Raw genomic sequence first — 16,038 nt, forward strand, 5'->3', positions numbered from 1 at the left:
GTTTAGACGTTGTATTATCAACACCTAACACTTCAATGCTAACTTTAAGTTGTGCATGACGTCACAACATGTCATGAAAGTTAACACGCTATATCCAGCTGTTGACAAAGTATTTTGCAAAGCTTTTGACATTTTGTCCAAACCGGTGACTTAAATCATGCGAAATGTTTCCGAATCATCCGTGCATCGTGCAGAACTTTTAAAAATCAGTTCTGTATTGATACACAAAAGTATACCAAAAAAAAAACTTTGGTGCTGGATGCCGTTCGACCCATCACGCCTGCGCTGCACCAACCCCGGTGTCGTCACCCATCCACACACAAGCCAATATCTCCAATTATTTTCTTAAATTTGTGCGTCGTGATAATCTGTGAGTTTGAACCGATCGCTGGTAACTTACCCCTGACCCACACGGTAGTAACCGGGTGGACAACCACACAGGTAACCTCCCTTGGTGTTGGAGCATCCATAGCTGCATGGGTTCCCCGTGTATGAGCATTCGTTTACGTCCTCACATAAGCCTGATGAATGTTGAAAGCCATAACCGGAAGGGCAAACACACTTGTAGCTGCCAAGTGTGTTGTAACACGATGCAGAACCGCACAGCGAAGGGTTCATGCATTCATTCTCATCTGGTGGATGGTGTGAAGGGTGGTAGAAGACAAAAGTCAGTAACATTACTGGTTTCAATGTTAGCTATTTTCTTCTTGGGATGTACAGTGTTAATCTTTTGTGACAAGCCAAAGGTACTCCACCTTCACTGAGGGCTGCCTGATGACATGTGAGCTCGAGATCGAGCATCAATGGTAAATTCTGCCCTTTTGTCTGTGGAACCTCACTGTATTGCCATTTTATGATGTCCAACAAAGTTACTTTAAGGCACCAATCACACAATGTCTTAGGCATCATGGCCCGCTTACAGAATTAGGGGACCTCTTATCAGCACCGTTCTTTGTCTTCTCCTCTGATATATCTTCTGCCTTTTCTCTCCCTTTAAACTTATGTTCATGAAGGAATTGCATTCAGGATCTAGGATTCCGTTTAACCGTCTGGAAAGAGTAATGAATGTGATGCGTTCATGGGTCTGTTTGCGACGTACCAATGCACTGGTTCCAGTGAATGTGTTGTTGATAGCCATTTGGGCAGGAACACCGGTAACCACCAATAATGTTTTGGCAGCCGTGTTGGCAACGGTGGCCACTATCACATTCGTTTATATCTTTGAGGCAAAGGAAGGAACAGAATTGGTTACGGGATGGAATCGTTATTTCAACATAAACATATTGTTGCGAATCTGGAAACCATTATCGCACTCATCATTCAGGTCCTTTAGCTCAGTTATCTCGGTAAGTCCATGTTCTATAGATAGCTCGCCTTCTATTGTTTAATGGGTAAATCTATGTAAATGCGCTGTGATTCAATTTAATAGTTAGGGTTCAATCAGAACCACCCTCCTCCACAACTAAGAAGAAGAAGAGCCCTCCCATCCCATGATTCAACGGCGTAAACAGGGATGACGGTTGGGGCGGGTCCGGCTGAAAGCGAGGTAAACAGCCCCCACCCGTGGTTGCGGGGGGCGGCGCACGAGGGCGAATGAGTCACGCCGGAAGCGAGGCGGGGCTGAGAGGGATAAGAGAGGGACCCTCTGCTTGGTTCTGGTTAGTCTTCAGGTTCTGGTGAGTTGGGTTTGTCTTCGGTGAGCCTTCGGGGTTCATCGGGCTCATGTTCTGGTGGCTTTTGTTCTGCTTGGTGGGGTTGGTTGTTCTGCTTCGTGGCCTTATCTTGGTTCGGCTGGCTTTTCTTGGTGTGTGGAGCTCTTCGCGGTCTCTGCTTGGTTCCCGGTTTGGTGTGACTTATTGGACTCATCTTGGTCGGTGGTTCTTCGGGGAAGCGACGCATCGGGTCGGGAAGGATCGGCGCCTCGTCTCACCAGCACGTGGTCCGGAGCACGAAGGGATCCGCCGGAGCTCGGAGAGGATCGCGGCTTGTGGTGATTGGATCCAGCTCGCCACGCTGGTGCCTGGTCCGAACAGCTTTAAGACCATACGAGGTGGAAGGGTCCGAGGCAGACCCTGTGTTTCAGCTCATCTGAAGTCCGCATTAAAGTCCGCATTAAAGGCATCAGCCACCATTTCTAGGGTGTGTGTGTGCGTATGTGTGTCCGTGGGCCCGTCTAACAAGTAGAAAACTGTTAAGTGCTTTGTTCGCTGTATATACTTGCATTTATTGTATTCGGTATAGTTCTGCTCTTCTGTGTTCCCTCGCTCCCCATTATTACTGTATAAATAACCCCCAATTGTAAAATGTATCAGTTCATTTTGTGTTTCTTTCATTGGCTCGACATGACGCGTGTTTGAGGATTAGTGCTCGTAACTTGTTCATTTGGTCCAGCCCGACTTTGGTAATTCCGCTCGGTTACACCGGATCCGAGTCGGCGATAGCGTCTCCATTCGGACAAAGTCGGCCGAGGGTGAACTTCCCCGGTAGTCGGACCACTTGGGTACTTAGGTAAATTGAAAAGTTGGCAATCGACCCTACCCCACGTGGTCTATCCATTGGCGAACTTCGGTCTAGTCAGGACCCGTCCACTCCAGACTTATCCGGGGCGATGACCTCAGCATTCCGGGTGACCAGTCGAGCCGGCTCGCAGCTCCATCTAGCGGTCGTGCTCACGGTCGACCCCACGGCACCGTAACAATATTGTAGTTTTGGATTAACATCAGTGTTTCAGTAAACTTTATATTTTCTGTGGTGTGGTGTTGGCTTAGTGGTTAAGGTGGCTGGCTTGGGATCCTAGGGTCCTGAGTTCAAGCCCCGTTGGCTGCTGAATTAACACCAGGTGGGGTTGACTCAGTCTCATCCTTCCGAGGTCGGCAAAATGAGTACCAGTGTACTGGTGTAGGGGCACAGCATCAGTGGCACAGTCGTCCCCCAACAAAATGATAGCTGCCTGGCAGCCAAGCTGCCATACTCAAGAAGAAGAAGAAGAAGAAGAAGAAGAAGAAGAAGAAGAAGAAGAAGAAGAAGAAGAAGAAGAAGACTGTGCAATTATTTACTTATAATCTGGCGATGGCAAAACTGGCGATGCAGATCCAGCCAAATGAAACACCAACATACGACAATGTCTTTATCTGCTTTGGCCAATTTCACATATACCTGGCATATTTTGGGTGTTTGTGATGTCTCCTTGATTTTATTTATTAGTGTGCAGCCTGGAGTTGCTTGGCTGCATCATTTTCTGGGGGTGCAGGTGTGCTGCTGATGGGGGTGCAGGTGTGCCCGTTACCAGCATGCTGGTACTCATTTTGCCAACCTTCGGAGGATGACAGGCTGAATCAACCCTACCTGGAGTTAATTCAACAGCCCAAAAGGGGCTTGAACTTAAGACCCGAGGATCTTAAGCCAGCCACCTTAACCATTAAGCCAACACCAGGCCTATTTGCTCGATGGTTCTGGTCGACCGAACATACTGACAGAGTCGAGTTCTGACACCAGGATCACTGAATGCTTTTCTTCCTTGGAAAATACTTAAACTGCTGCAAACATATCCATCCATTGTTGGCGATTGCCATCCAGGTTTTGCATTTCAGAAGTTTCTTGACACCCGATGGACCTCTCCTGAGATGATTTCGATTGTGGACAATTGAAAGATCTGATGATGAACACCGTAAATGACAGAATGTAGGAGGTACACAGAGGAGACACTAGCATGTCAGCATGGAAGTACTGCCAAGGTACTGGATGATCAATGTCAAGCTCGTGAATCTATTTATGGTGTTCAGACAGGCCATGCAAGTCAAATAATTTGGAACTGTTCAGCTCTGCATTTGGGCAGATGATACCAGTTTTCTTTGCTGGTAATTGGCCCAATTATGCCAGATGGTTGGTTCGCCACCACCTTTCACTTCTCAAGAGGGACAACACACATCCTGGTATGTTTGAAGGGAGGAGCCCTCTCGGTGAGATGAACCAACAAGACCTCACGTACGCCAGTACATATATGACACGATAACAGAGTCAATGTTGATGCTGCACAACGGCTGATATGTTTCGGATCATTCACAGTCTGTAACAGCATGGAAGTGCTGGATGATGAGCAAAGCAGTGCGCAGCTAAATAGTAGGTAATTTACTCTCCAAGGCAAGTGTAAGCTCATTCGAAGATACCGCAAAATACTTAAAGGCTTTCAGGGTTCAGAAGGACAGCAAGGATCAAACCATAATGATTGCTGGTCTTGAATCGACAATGAATCTATTTACTCAAGATGATGACGATAATTACCTCCGCCACCAAAGATGGACAGAGGTTATGTTTTCGCCCGTTTGTCTGTCTGTGAGCAGGATATCTCAAAAAGTTCTGGATGGATTTGGATGAAACTTGGTGCACAGGTTGGGTGTGTGATAAGGATGAATTGATTCAATTTTGTTGAAGATCCGGATTCCAGAATTTCTAAAGTGATTCCTCACCATTGAGAGATAAGGCCAAAAATGATGCACAGCACGATATCTCAAAAAGTCATGGACAAATTCGGACGAAACAAGGTAGATGAGTTGGGTAGGTGCCAATAAACGAGCCGATAAGATTTTAGGTAAGGTCCGGATGCAGATCCGGCCCATCAGTGGGATACAAAATGTAAACTGTTCAGCCTGGCGAAGGTATACGCTCCACCAAATGCCATTCTAGTTGGTATTGTCTCACTTCTGGGAAAAAGGTTGCTGGTCCTATAAAAGATGAGCTGCTGAATTACTTTGAAAAGGGCCAAGCATGGTGTGATGAATTCCGAGAGGCCTCTTATTGCAGGTCCCAATCGTTTCAAGAGGCCAATCCCGAGATGTCACGTCAATGACTTTGTATCAGCTCCAGTAGGTGCCAAAGTTCAATTCATGTTGAAGACAGAATAATTACAAGGAACCAGAGATCCCTTTGGTCGACTCGTGCTCATTCTCCCCTCACACCAGTACCATTATGAGACAGACTCACAGACAAACTGTGAGTCTGTCTGTCTGGTTCTGTCTCTCTCTCATCTGCCAAGCTCATCCTGTCATCTGCCTGCCCGAACCACGAGAGCCGCCAAGAGGGAACTGGCCTGTGACGAGCATGCACGAGCCTGAATGAAACACGACATCTGATACTGCACCGACACTCCCCATTTCCCCCCACTTATCCTGCCCCTCACTTTGGATCGACACATGCCCACCGTGTATGTGTCAGGTGAACCAGGGGCCATAAGCATGCTCCATTATTCTTTTTCTTCCTCTCTACTTTTCCCGTGTGATTGTGGTGCCTGTTTTATTTGTCCCTCGGTAATTAAGATTGCAGAAGGGGAATGTACGTGCTCAGGGTAATTGCTTTTTCTCTGTGCCTTTTGATCTGTGTACGTGCTTGAATGCCGCTGGACATACGTGCCATATTGATTTTAATCTCCATATGTCCTGTAAATAACTGTGATCGTAAATATGTGCCGAAAACTGGTAAACTTTACTTTGAAACCTGTATAGCAGATAGACGGAACCGTTGTACCCCACCAGTTCGCTCTGAAATCGTTGACTCCCGACCACGCTTTCGCTTGGCCATATGAAATGAGTAGACAAGGTGTGGAGTCGGGAGCACGGTTCTCTGGTAAAGGTTACCAAACCACTAATCGGTAACGGTAGTTTAGGAGTGAGGAGCCGACGAGGTTTTGTGGCTTTAACCGGCGTCCGCTGTTGCTTATCAACCCATCGGGGCCGCGCTATTATCCGTGGCTTGTCGACTTGCAGGTTCGGAGGTCAGGGTGTGGGTTTGAGATACCCCCTCATGATAGCTCCTGACCCCAAGGCCGTAACAATATCTAAAGGTCACTTGAATGAACTGGAAAAGATGACTGCCCCAAAACAGGTTTTTGATGGATTCAGATAAAAAATTTTTTCCTTAAGTAGGTCTGGTTAACCATTTTTGGGCATGAGCAATTTTGTGCAAAATACTTTTGATGGTGCCACGACTCTGAAGCTAATTTGTGAAAAAGCGTCCAAGTAGATTTTTGTCAGACGACCAGATTCAGATTCTTGAGACATATTTTTTTTTACCATAGAACCAACTCTCAAACCTTTTGGGAGATAAAAGTCAAATAAAGATGCGTCAGCTCTTCGCCAAAATGCACAAAGAAGCATGTCTGCGAGGATGGTGGTGATTGACAGGAATTGAAAGGTAAGTCGAAGAGATGAAGAAAGAAAAAAAGAAGTAGGAAATGGTTTCAAAGTGATCAGTGGGGAACATCAACAAACATGAGAAGAAAAAAATAAATAAAACACGTGAGAATGATATCTACCTTCACAATTCAAACCAGAAGAGTCCAGTGAAAAGCCGTGCAGGCATTCACATTCAAAACTTCCAGGAATGTTTTGACAAACACCACGCAGGCCACAGGTACTCTGCTGGGCCACACACTCATTGTTGTCTGAAAGATAAGTTGACTGTATTTTCAAAACATCAAAAGTGGACACACACATCATTGATGACGCCTCACGTTTCATGATAATGCAGCAAAGATAATATCACTGCATTGGAACAGGTAAACATGGGCTTTGGTAAGTGCAGAAACAGTTAAACACCACGGGGCTCTGGCACCGCCGCCTTTCCTTCTGTTGCTCGCTGTGAGCCAGCAATGTGAGGTTAAAGGATACGGGACTCTTACCGATGCAAGCTGTGTGATGTTGACTGAATCCTGGAGGACATTTGCAAGTGAATCCTCCAATGGTGTTAACACAGAGGAACTGACAGTTGTGTCGTTTGGTTGTGCATTCGTCCAGGTCTGTGAGACAAAGGCAGGTAAACGTAATGGAGATGACAATAAGAATTCGCCACAAAATGGGAAGATTATATCATGTATATGTACAGTAAACAGGAAGAAGTATATACAGTATATGCATGTATGTACAGTGTACAGGAAGAAATGTACACAGTATGTGTATGTATGTACAGTATATGGGAAGAAAATTATACAGTATATGTATGTATCTACAGTATACAGGAAGAAATGTATACAGTGTATGTACATACAGTATACAGGAAGAAATGCATACAGTATATGTACGCATGTACAGTATACCGGAAGGAATGCATACAGTATATGTATGCATGTACAGTATAAGGAAGAAATACATGCAGTATATGTGGGCATGTACAGTATACAGGAAGAAATGCATAAAGTACAAGTACGCATGTACAGTATACAGGAAGAAATGCATACAGTATAAGTACGCATGTACAGTATACAGGAAGAAATGTATACAGCATGTAGGAAAAATGTATACAGTGTATGTACGGTATACAGGAAGAAATGTATACAGTGTATGTATGTATGTACAGTATACAGGAAGAAATGTAGACAGTATATGTATGCATGTACAGTGTACAGGAAGAAAATTATACAGTGTATGTATGTATGTACAGTATACAGGATGAAATGTATACAGTGTATGTACATACAGTAAACAGGAAGAAATGTATACAGTGTACGTATGTACAGTATACAGGTAGAAGTATATACAGTATAGGCATGTCTGTAGTGTACAGGAAGAAATGTACACAGTATGTGTATGTATGTACAGTATACAGGAAGAAAATTATCGCGAACGCAGTGAGCTTCATACTTAACGCATGCACGTGAGAGAATAGGAAACAACAACAACAACAACACAATACCCCTGGTTATTTCGAATCCGTGTCATTGGATATGACCTTTTGCTTCCGGTTGTTTTTAAACGCTGTGCGGTGTATAAACACGATAGGGTTTTATTTCTATCTTGTGAATATTACTTAACGCGTGCACATGAGAGAATAGGAAACAACAAAAAAAAAAACACAATACCCTGGCAATTATGAATCCGTGTCATTGGCTATGACCCTTTTGCTTCCGTTTTTGTTTTGTTTCCGGTTTTTGTCATGGGGGAATGATGCATGCCGGGAGATCATGACCGGAAGTGTTTATTTATTTATTCAATTATTTTTTTCCCAAAGTTAATTTTATACTTCCGAAAGTGATTTTTTTTCATGACAGGAAGTGTTTATTTTGTATTTAACATTACCGGGAGTGATTTTGAAACTCTTTCCAGAACTTATATTTTCTTTTATTCTTGACCAGAAGTGATTGTTTATTTATTCAATTATGTTTCCCCAAAGTTAATTTTAATAAAGATATCTCCGGCATCAGCAAAAAATAATTTTTAATCGTGATTTACATTATTTGATCGCTGATCCCGAATCCAGGCCGAAGTAACCGGAAATTGCGTCAAAATCTTCAGCTATGCGGCGCTTACACGTACCACGGTATAGTTGGCAAGTATACAGTTGTGAACAAGTTATAGGTAAAGTAAGAAGCGAATGTAAGAAGAATTCTACGTTCGCTTCTAGGCTTTGCCTATTCCAAATTAGCGAACGCAGTGAGCTTCATACTTAACGCCTGCACATGAGAGAATAGGAAATAACAACAACACAATACCCCTGACGATTTCGAATCCGTGTCGTTGGCTATGACCCTTTTGCTTCCGTTTTTTTTTTTTTTGCTTCTGATTTTTTTTTGTTTCCGGTTTTTATCATAGGGAATGATGCATGCCGGAAGATAAAGGCATCGTTGGAGACATGAAAGACCCAAATAATATCAGACATGGTGTATATTTCCTCCACTGATTTTAATAAAGATATCTCCCGCAGGGGCGCAGTAATTTGGTCACAGGAAACTTGGTCACGGTAAAACGGTCACAAGGTAATTTGGTCACAGTAATTCGGTCACGAGGTAATTTGGTCACGGTAATTCGGTCACGGTATTATTATTATTTATTATTTATTATTCACTGCATTTAAGGCCGCGTTTATTCACGTGACCGCATTTAAGGCCAGTAAGGCCCAATAGCAGTAATAAACATTTTCATTTCATAGCCAGCGAATCTTGTTGGCATAATGACGTATTGACCAAGTTTGCTGACTACTATAATGGAATCGATTCTGTCTCTCTCAACTTTTAAATTCCGATTCCATTATTGTAGTCAGGAAACTTGGTCAATACGTCATTATGCCAACAAGATTCGCCGGCCATGAAATGAAAATGTGCATTACTGCTCTTGGGCCTTACTGGCCTAAAATGCAGTGAATAATAAATAATAACTAGAACTGCCACTTTATAACTGCTGGCAGTGATGACCGGGTACCCAGACGTGTCGGCCTTTGATACAACATGGGACTTTCTGCAGATGACAGTCGCAAAGTTTTGCATTGAAAGGATAAGCGGTGCCAGAGAAAACATTATTTAATAGTGATACAAACACAGGCCTGCTTCGAGACGGCACGGAACAGATGAGTTACGAACCGGGCAGCACAAAGCATTCAATTTCGTTATTACTGGCTTCCAGATTCAAATAATTAAATAATTCTGGCTCCCAAACCGCGTGACCGATCAGGTTGAAATTTTAAACTTTTATTTCGCATGTCACCTGAATTATAAATCTGAAGTTTCGCATATATAGAGGCAGCGGTTCCAGAGTAAACATTAATTAATATTTATCCTTCAATCCAAGATGGCGGCCAAACCATGTGACTTGTGATGTCATAATTTGCACCACGTGTGCAAACACGATGGTGGATGATAACTGCAAATTTTCGCTTCTCCAGGTTAAGCAGTTCCAGAGAAAACATTATTTAATATTTTTTCTTAAAACCAACATGGCTGCCAAACCCTGGGCCCGATCGCGTTGAAATTTCAAACCCTCATTCCGCATGAGCGTTCCACCATAAACTTGATGTTTCACATTTATTGATGCAGTAGTTCCAGAGTAAACATTAATTAATATTTTTCCTTCAATCCAATATGGCTGCCAAACGTTGCATCGTACCTCAAAAGGGGTGGGAACTTTTTATTCGTAATGGAGAGGCGGGTCATAGTGGTGGAGTTTCGCCTGGATCTGTTCAGCCGTTTCAGAGAAAAAGACGTTTGAAGATATTGTTTTTCAATCCAAGATGGCTGACGAACCATGTGACCTATGACATCAGAAATGTATATTCTGCTTCCAACTGGGTATTGGAACACGTACGTGAAGTTTCGTGTTAATCGGTAAAGGTGCGTTTTTCAATCCAAGATGGCCGCCAAACCATGTGACGTGTGACATCATAATTTTTACCAAGCGTGCATACTGCCTGCTAGATGATAATTACAAATTTTCGATTCGTTTGGTTAAGCGGTTCCAGAGAAAACATTATTTAATATTTTTCTGAAATCCAAGATGGCGGCCAAACCATGTGACTTATCAATTCTAAATTAACAAACTTATATCGCCTTCCTGTCCCGAATATAGTTCTGAAATCTCCCTTCATTGGGCCAACGCTTCTGGAGAAGAAGATGTTTGAAGGTTTTCGGGTTTTTTCAAGATGGCCGCCAAACCATGTGACCGATCAAAAACAAATTAACAAACTTGAGAAAGGACCTCATGGGGAATATATCTGTGAAGTTTTCGTCTTCATCTGTCTTGCCCTTCTGGAGAAGAAGATTTTTAAAATTTATTCATTTTCAATCCAAGATGGCTGCCGAACCTTGTGACCGAGGATATCATGAATTTAAATTCTGCTTTCCATCGTCGACCCGAACAAGTGTGTGAAGTTTTGTGTAAATCGGATAAAGTCTATTTTTCTATCCAAGATGGCCGCCAAACCATGTGACTTCTGAGGTAAAAATTTTTACCATGTATGCAGACTTGAGCGAGGAAGGCACTTGCAAATTTTCGCTTCGATGGCTTATGAAATACCAGAGAAAACATTATTTAATATTTTTTTCTTAAATCCAACATGGCGGCCAAACCATGTGACCTATCACTTTGCAATTAACAAACTTGCATCGCATACATATCCCGAATATAGTTGTGAAATCTCGCCTTCATGGGACCAGCGCTTCTGGAGAAGAAGATGTTTGAAGGTTTTAGGGTTTTTTCAAGATGGCCGCCAAACCATGTGACGTATCAACAACAAATTAACAAACTTGAAAGAGGACCTCAGGGGGAATGTGCGTGTAAAGTTTACTAATCTGCATAGCCGTTCTGGAGAAGAAGATTAAAAAAAAAAACACTAAAAAACAAGATGGCGGCCGAATTACGTCATCGATGACGTCAAAAAAAACATTTTCGTCAGTGATTTTTGGCGTAGATGATGCTCAGAATTTTTCAGATTTTTCCCATATGGCGTTCTACTTGACGAATTTTCACCGGTATATCGCTTCACCTATGACGTCACGAAAAATCACACGTGTTCCCCATAGGGAGCTTAGTAAAATGTATCAAACGAAAATTTTTTCCATTGCACGGTTTCCGAGATACAGATGTCCAAAGTTTATCGCTTTTTTCAAGATGGCGACCGTACCACGTGACCAATGACGTCATAATTATAACGTGATTGTGCTATCAAAAAAGATACATACTATGGTGAAAATTTCCTGTCGATCGGACTTAGTGTTCCAGAGAAAATGATTTTTAAAGCGAAAAAGGGTGCAAAATGCCGGCGGAAGAATAATAATAATAATGCGTAATAATAAACAGAAGAAAAACAATAGGGTACCCTGTACTCACAGGGTACCCTAATAATACCGTGACCAAATTACCTTGTGACCGAATTACCGTGACCAAATTACCTCGTGACCGAATTAGTGACCAAATTACCTTGTGACCGTTTTACCGTGACCAAGTTTCCCGTGACCAAATTACCTACATTCCTCCCGCATCATCAAAAAATAATTTTTAATTGTGATTTATGTTATTTGATCACTGATCCCGAATCTAGGCCGAATTAACCGGAAATTGCATATAAAGCTGTGAACAAGTTATAGGTAAAGTCAGAAGCGAATGTAAGAAGAATTCTACGTTCAATCTAGTATTTATTTTTTTAGATGAGATCCTGTTCTTGGTGGTGTAGTTGTCGTTGTGCAGGTAATGTTGAGGATTTTTTTTTTCAGATGAGATCCTGTTCTCTGCAGTATAGTTGTGAAGGTAATGTTAAGGTAATATTTATTTTTTCATTGCAAAAAGACTTTAATTTGATATATATTTAAGAAGCGAATGTAAGAAGAATTCTACTTTCACTTCTCGGTTTTGCCTATTCCATATTACAGTATATGTATGCATGTACAGTATACAGGAAGAAATGTACACAGTGTATGTACATACAGTATACAGGAAGAAATGTATACAGTGTATGTACATACAGTATACAGGAAGAAATGTATACAGTGTATGCACAGTATACAGGAAGAAATGTATACAGTGTATGTACATACAGTATACAGGAAGAAATGTATACAGTGCATGTACAGTATACAGGAAGAAATGTATACAGTGTATGTACAGTATACAGGAAGAAATGTATACAGTGCATGTACATACAGTATACAGGAAGAAATGTATACAGTGCGTGTACATACAGTATACAGGAAGAAATGTATACAGTGTATGTACAGTATACAGGAAGAAATGTATACAGTGCATGTACATACAGTATACAGGAAGAAATATACAGTGTATCTACATACAGTATACAGGAAGGAATGTATACAGTGTATGTACAGTATAAGGAAGAAATGTACACAGTGTATGTACATACAGTATACAGGAAGAAATGTATACAGTGTATGTACAGTATACAGGAAGAAATGTAGACAGTATATGTATGCTGTACAGTACACAGGAAGAAATGTATACAGTGTATGTGCACACAGTCTCCAGAAAGAAATATATACAGTGTATGTACAGTATACAGGAAGAAATGTACACAGTGTATGTACAGTGTACAGGAAGTAATTTATACAGTACATGCATGTACAGTATACAGGAAGAAATGTACACAGCATATGTACAGTGTACAGGAAGTAATTTATACAGTACATGTATGTACAGTATACAGGAAGAAATGTACACAGTATATGTACAGTGTATAGGAAGTAATTTATACAGTACATGCATGTACAGTATACAGGAAGAAATATACACATGTATGTACAGTGTACAGGAAGTAATTTATACAGTACATGCATGTACAGTATACAGGAAGTAATATATACAGTATATGTATGCATATACAGGAAGACATCTATATATATATATATATATATATACGTATATAATGCACCACCCAGCAGAGGAAATCTACAGGAGTAGATGATTTTACTCTGAAATAATCAGAATCACTACAATTTAACACAGGTGGAGGCCAATTAACTTGGTATGTGATTTGAATGTGAGTGGTTACACCTGAGTTAATTTACAATTGCTCTGATAAGGGTGATGGACATTTATCCAATGAAGATATTCTCGTTTTGTATTTTTTTAAAATTAATTTTCTGAAATTTGTCAAATTTGTTTTTCACTTGGAAGTTGTTGGTTACGATGTGTAAATAAAGGAGGGAAAAGCCTGATTTAATGAAATTAAATTCCAGGCTAAAAGGCAACAAAAGGTGAAAATATTGAAAGTGGGTGTTGACTTTCTATAGGCACTGTGTATAGCGAAACAAAACAATGTGCACTTGTGTATTTGTCTGTCCCCCTTCATAAGGACAATTTGAGTCGGGTTTTCAAGGCCAATCGTTTAACATGACTGTGGTTTCAACGTTCTATTTTCCAGGACAAAAAAAAACAAACTTGTGCATATCGGGCTTTAATTTTGTGACGGGCTTTAATACTAACATATCGATATAAATGAAAACGAAAAGCACGGTGAGGCGGTGAAGCCATGAAGCCGTCCATCAGTCCGTGAAGACTATATACCTATTAATCACGTCCTGTTTGAAAGTTAATTCCCCAAGACCCTTAAGACCCAAAAGACCTCGGGGACTCAGAAGACCAAAAACACCTCAAAGACCCAAAATACCCTGAAGACCTTAAATACCCCAAAGACCCAAAAGTCCCCGAGGACCTAAAAGACCCCCTGAGGACCCAAAAGTCAACGAGGACCCAAAAGACCCAAAAGTCACCGAGGACCCCAAAGACCCCAAAGACCATTTAGACAACTTAGACCTTAGCACCATTTGGTTCTATACACCCTTCAGACAGATTAGACCCTTGACCATTTCGACCACTTGTACCTTCTTATATTACAAACAAATATATCACCAACATTACAAATAAATTTGTAGAAAATAAATGTTTGTCTTATGATTGATGCAAATCATGACAACACAGCAAATCTGTGACGTCAATGTTTGCAACGACGTGTGAAGAGACGAGCGGAGTGAGCCAAACCACGCTAGTGTGTGTGTGTGTGTGTGTGTGTGTGTGTGTGTGTGTGTGTGTGTGTGTGTGTGTGTGTGTGTGTGTGTGTGTGTGTGTGTGTGTGTGTGTGTGTGTGTGTGTGTGTGTGTATAGCCCCCAAATACCCCAAAAATATATATTTTGTTGCGGCTCTGCGAAACCGCCACTTCCCCGAGGTTATGACATTCAAAATATTACGGTCCTGAGGCAGTTATTTCATTAGTATTCGTTTTCGATAGCCCTTCCCTTATGCCTCATAGGTTTATGGGACAAAATGTGTTGCGAGGGCTTTGAGGTTGGTCTTATTCCCAGTCTTTATTATTTTATCTATTTTATTGACTTTGCTGCACACAAGATGTTCTCTTCATGCATGCATGCCCTCAGAGTAACAAGAGACAGCTCATTAGCACACGTCGCCAAAACCTCATTCAAACTTCGTGCCATTCCCGAACCGACCATCACCTCAGACCTTCGCCATACTCAAACCACAATGCTACACCATTCCTGTAACCATTACAATGCCCTTATAAAAATCTCTACATCTATTCAAGCTCGCTTACCTCATGATAACCGCTACAACACTTCAACCACCTCACCATAACGGCTACAATGCTTCAACCACCTCACACAACCGCTATAAACGTTGCAACCACAGTTACCACCATGGACGCCGACCACTGTCCTTTCAAGATATTGTAGAACAATGGACGCCACGTACCATTACAGATGCTTGTGTTTGGAACGTTTTGGCATGTAGCTTGATGCGCAAGTATGCACGAGAATCTGTTCAACGTCACATGGAAAACCCTCGCATTCCGCTCAATTCTGGCCCCCACTTGGTGTCCAGTACACAATCGTGGCCAGAAAGCGACCCAGGATACCCTCACCCCATGTCAGAGTCAGAGGTGATTCGCATGGCAAGGCGCAGAAGCAAATGAGGCCAAATGGTGGTTTGGATCCTCTCATGCTGCCTTCCCTCCCCCTCTCCTCATGCTGACCTCCTTCCAACCCCCTCCCCTCTCCACGCCCCCCCCCCCCACATGGACATCTCCGGATGGTCTCCGCATGTTTTATTCATGTGCTGTTTTAATGTACCCCATTTCGTTCAATCCTGTACTACCCTCCTCCCCCTCTCCACAAGTCCCACGAAACAAATGCAAGTTCAGAACCAACTCCCCTCATGCTTTCCTCCTTCCAAACAACCTCCCCTTTCCTCTCTCCCCCCATCCTCTTCACTCCCACCTCCCCCCTCCCTCCCAGAGTGTATCGCGACATTTGGTGCGGAGTTGCTCTCCCCGCCCCCCTTCCTCACTCTTCCCCCCAACACAGCTTCTCCTTCCTCACCCCTCCTAGCTCCCCCACCCTTCCTCACTCCACCACCCTCCCACTTCTCCCCCTCTCCTTTTTCTCTCCATCCTCTCCTTCCCCTCCCTCTTCTCTCACCCTCCCCCTCTCTCCCTCCCCTGCCTCCTCCCCCCCCACCACCCTTAATAAACTTGTCAGCTAAGCAAGGGGTGTATTTGCTATGTACATACATATGGTATGTATCATATGATACATAAATACGGAATGTATCATATATATTTAAATTTAATGAAAGGAGCACACTGACCCTGGACGTGACATGACACTTACCTCATGCACAACAATTATGCCGACATATCACCTCCAAACTAGGATGCCGTTCTTGTGGCACTCAGGTTTTTGAGGACTGAAATTTATGCCTTCATAGTCACGAATACATGAAAGCATCGCTGCTGATCCAGATTTTGCCCTTGTTTTG

General features: G+C 42.4%; 1 protein-coding gene across 4 annotated transcripts in view; it reads right to left on the reverse strand.

Annotated features, from left to right (window-relative positions):
* Positions 1-16,038, reverse strand: part of LOC147021003 (fibrillin-2-like) — a 305,412-nt gene that overhangs the window by 9,878 nt on the left and 279,496 nt on the right. For 3 of the 4 annotated variants that reach the window (XM_085890782.1, XM_085890783.1, XM_085890785.1), the window contains 4 exons: positions 6,674-6,790; positions 6,308-6,436; positions 1,100-1,219; positions 401-632 (listed from right to left, as the gene is read on the reverse strand). In XM_085890782.1, coding sequence (XP_085746908.1) covers positions 401-632; positions 1,100-1,219; positions 6,308-6,436; positions 6,674-6,790 — 598 coding nt within the window. The remainder of the gene's footprint in view (positions 1-400; positions 633-1,099; positions 1,220-6,307; positions 6,437-6,673; positions 6,791-16,038) is intronic. The other variant, XM_085890784.1, reaches the window with a different exon arrangement.

This window comes from Eptatretus burgeri, chromosome 8 (assembly GCF_056783735.1).
Source record: "Eptatretus burgeri isolate ZD-2024b chromosome 8, Ebu_testis_v1, whole genome shotgun sequence".
Lineage (NCBI taxonomy): Eukaryota > Metazoa > Chordata > Myxini > Myxiniformes > Myxinidae > Eptatretus > Eptatretus burgeri.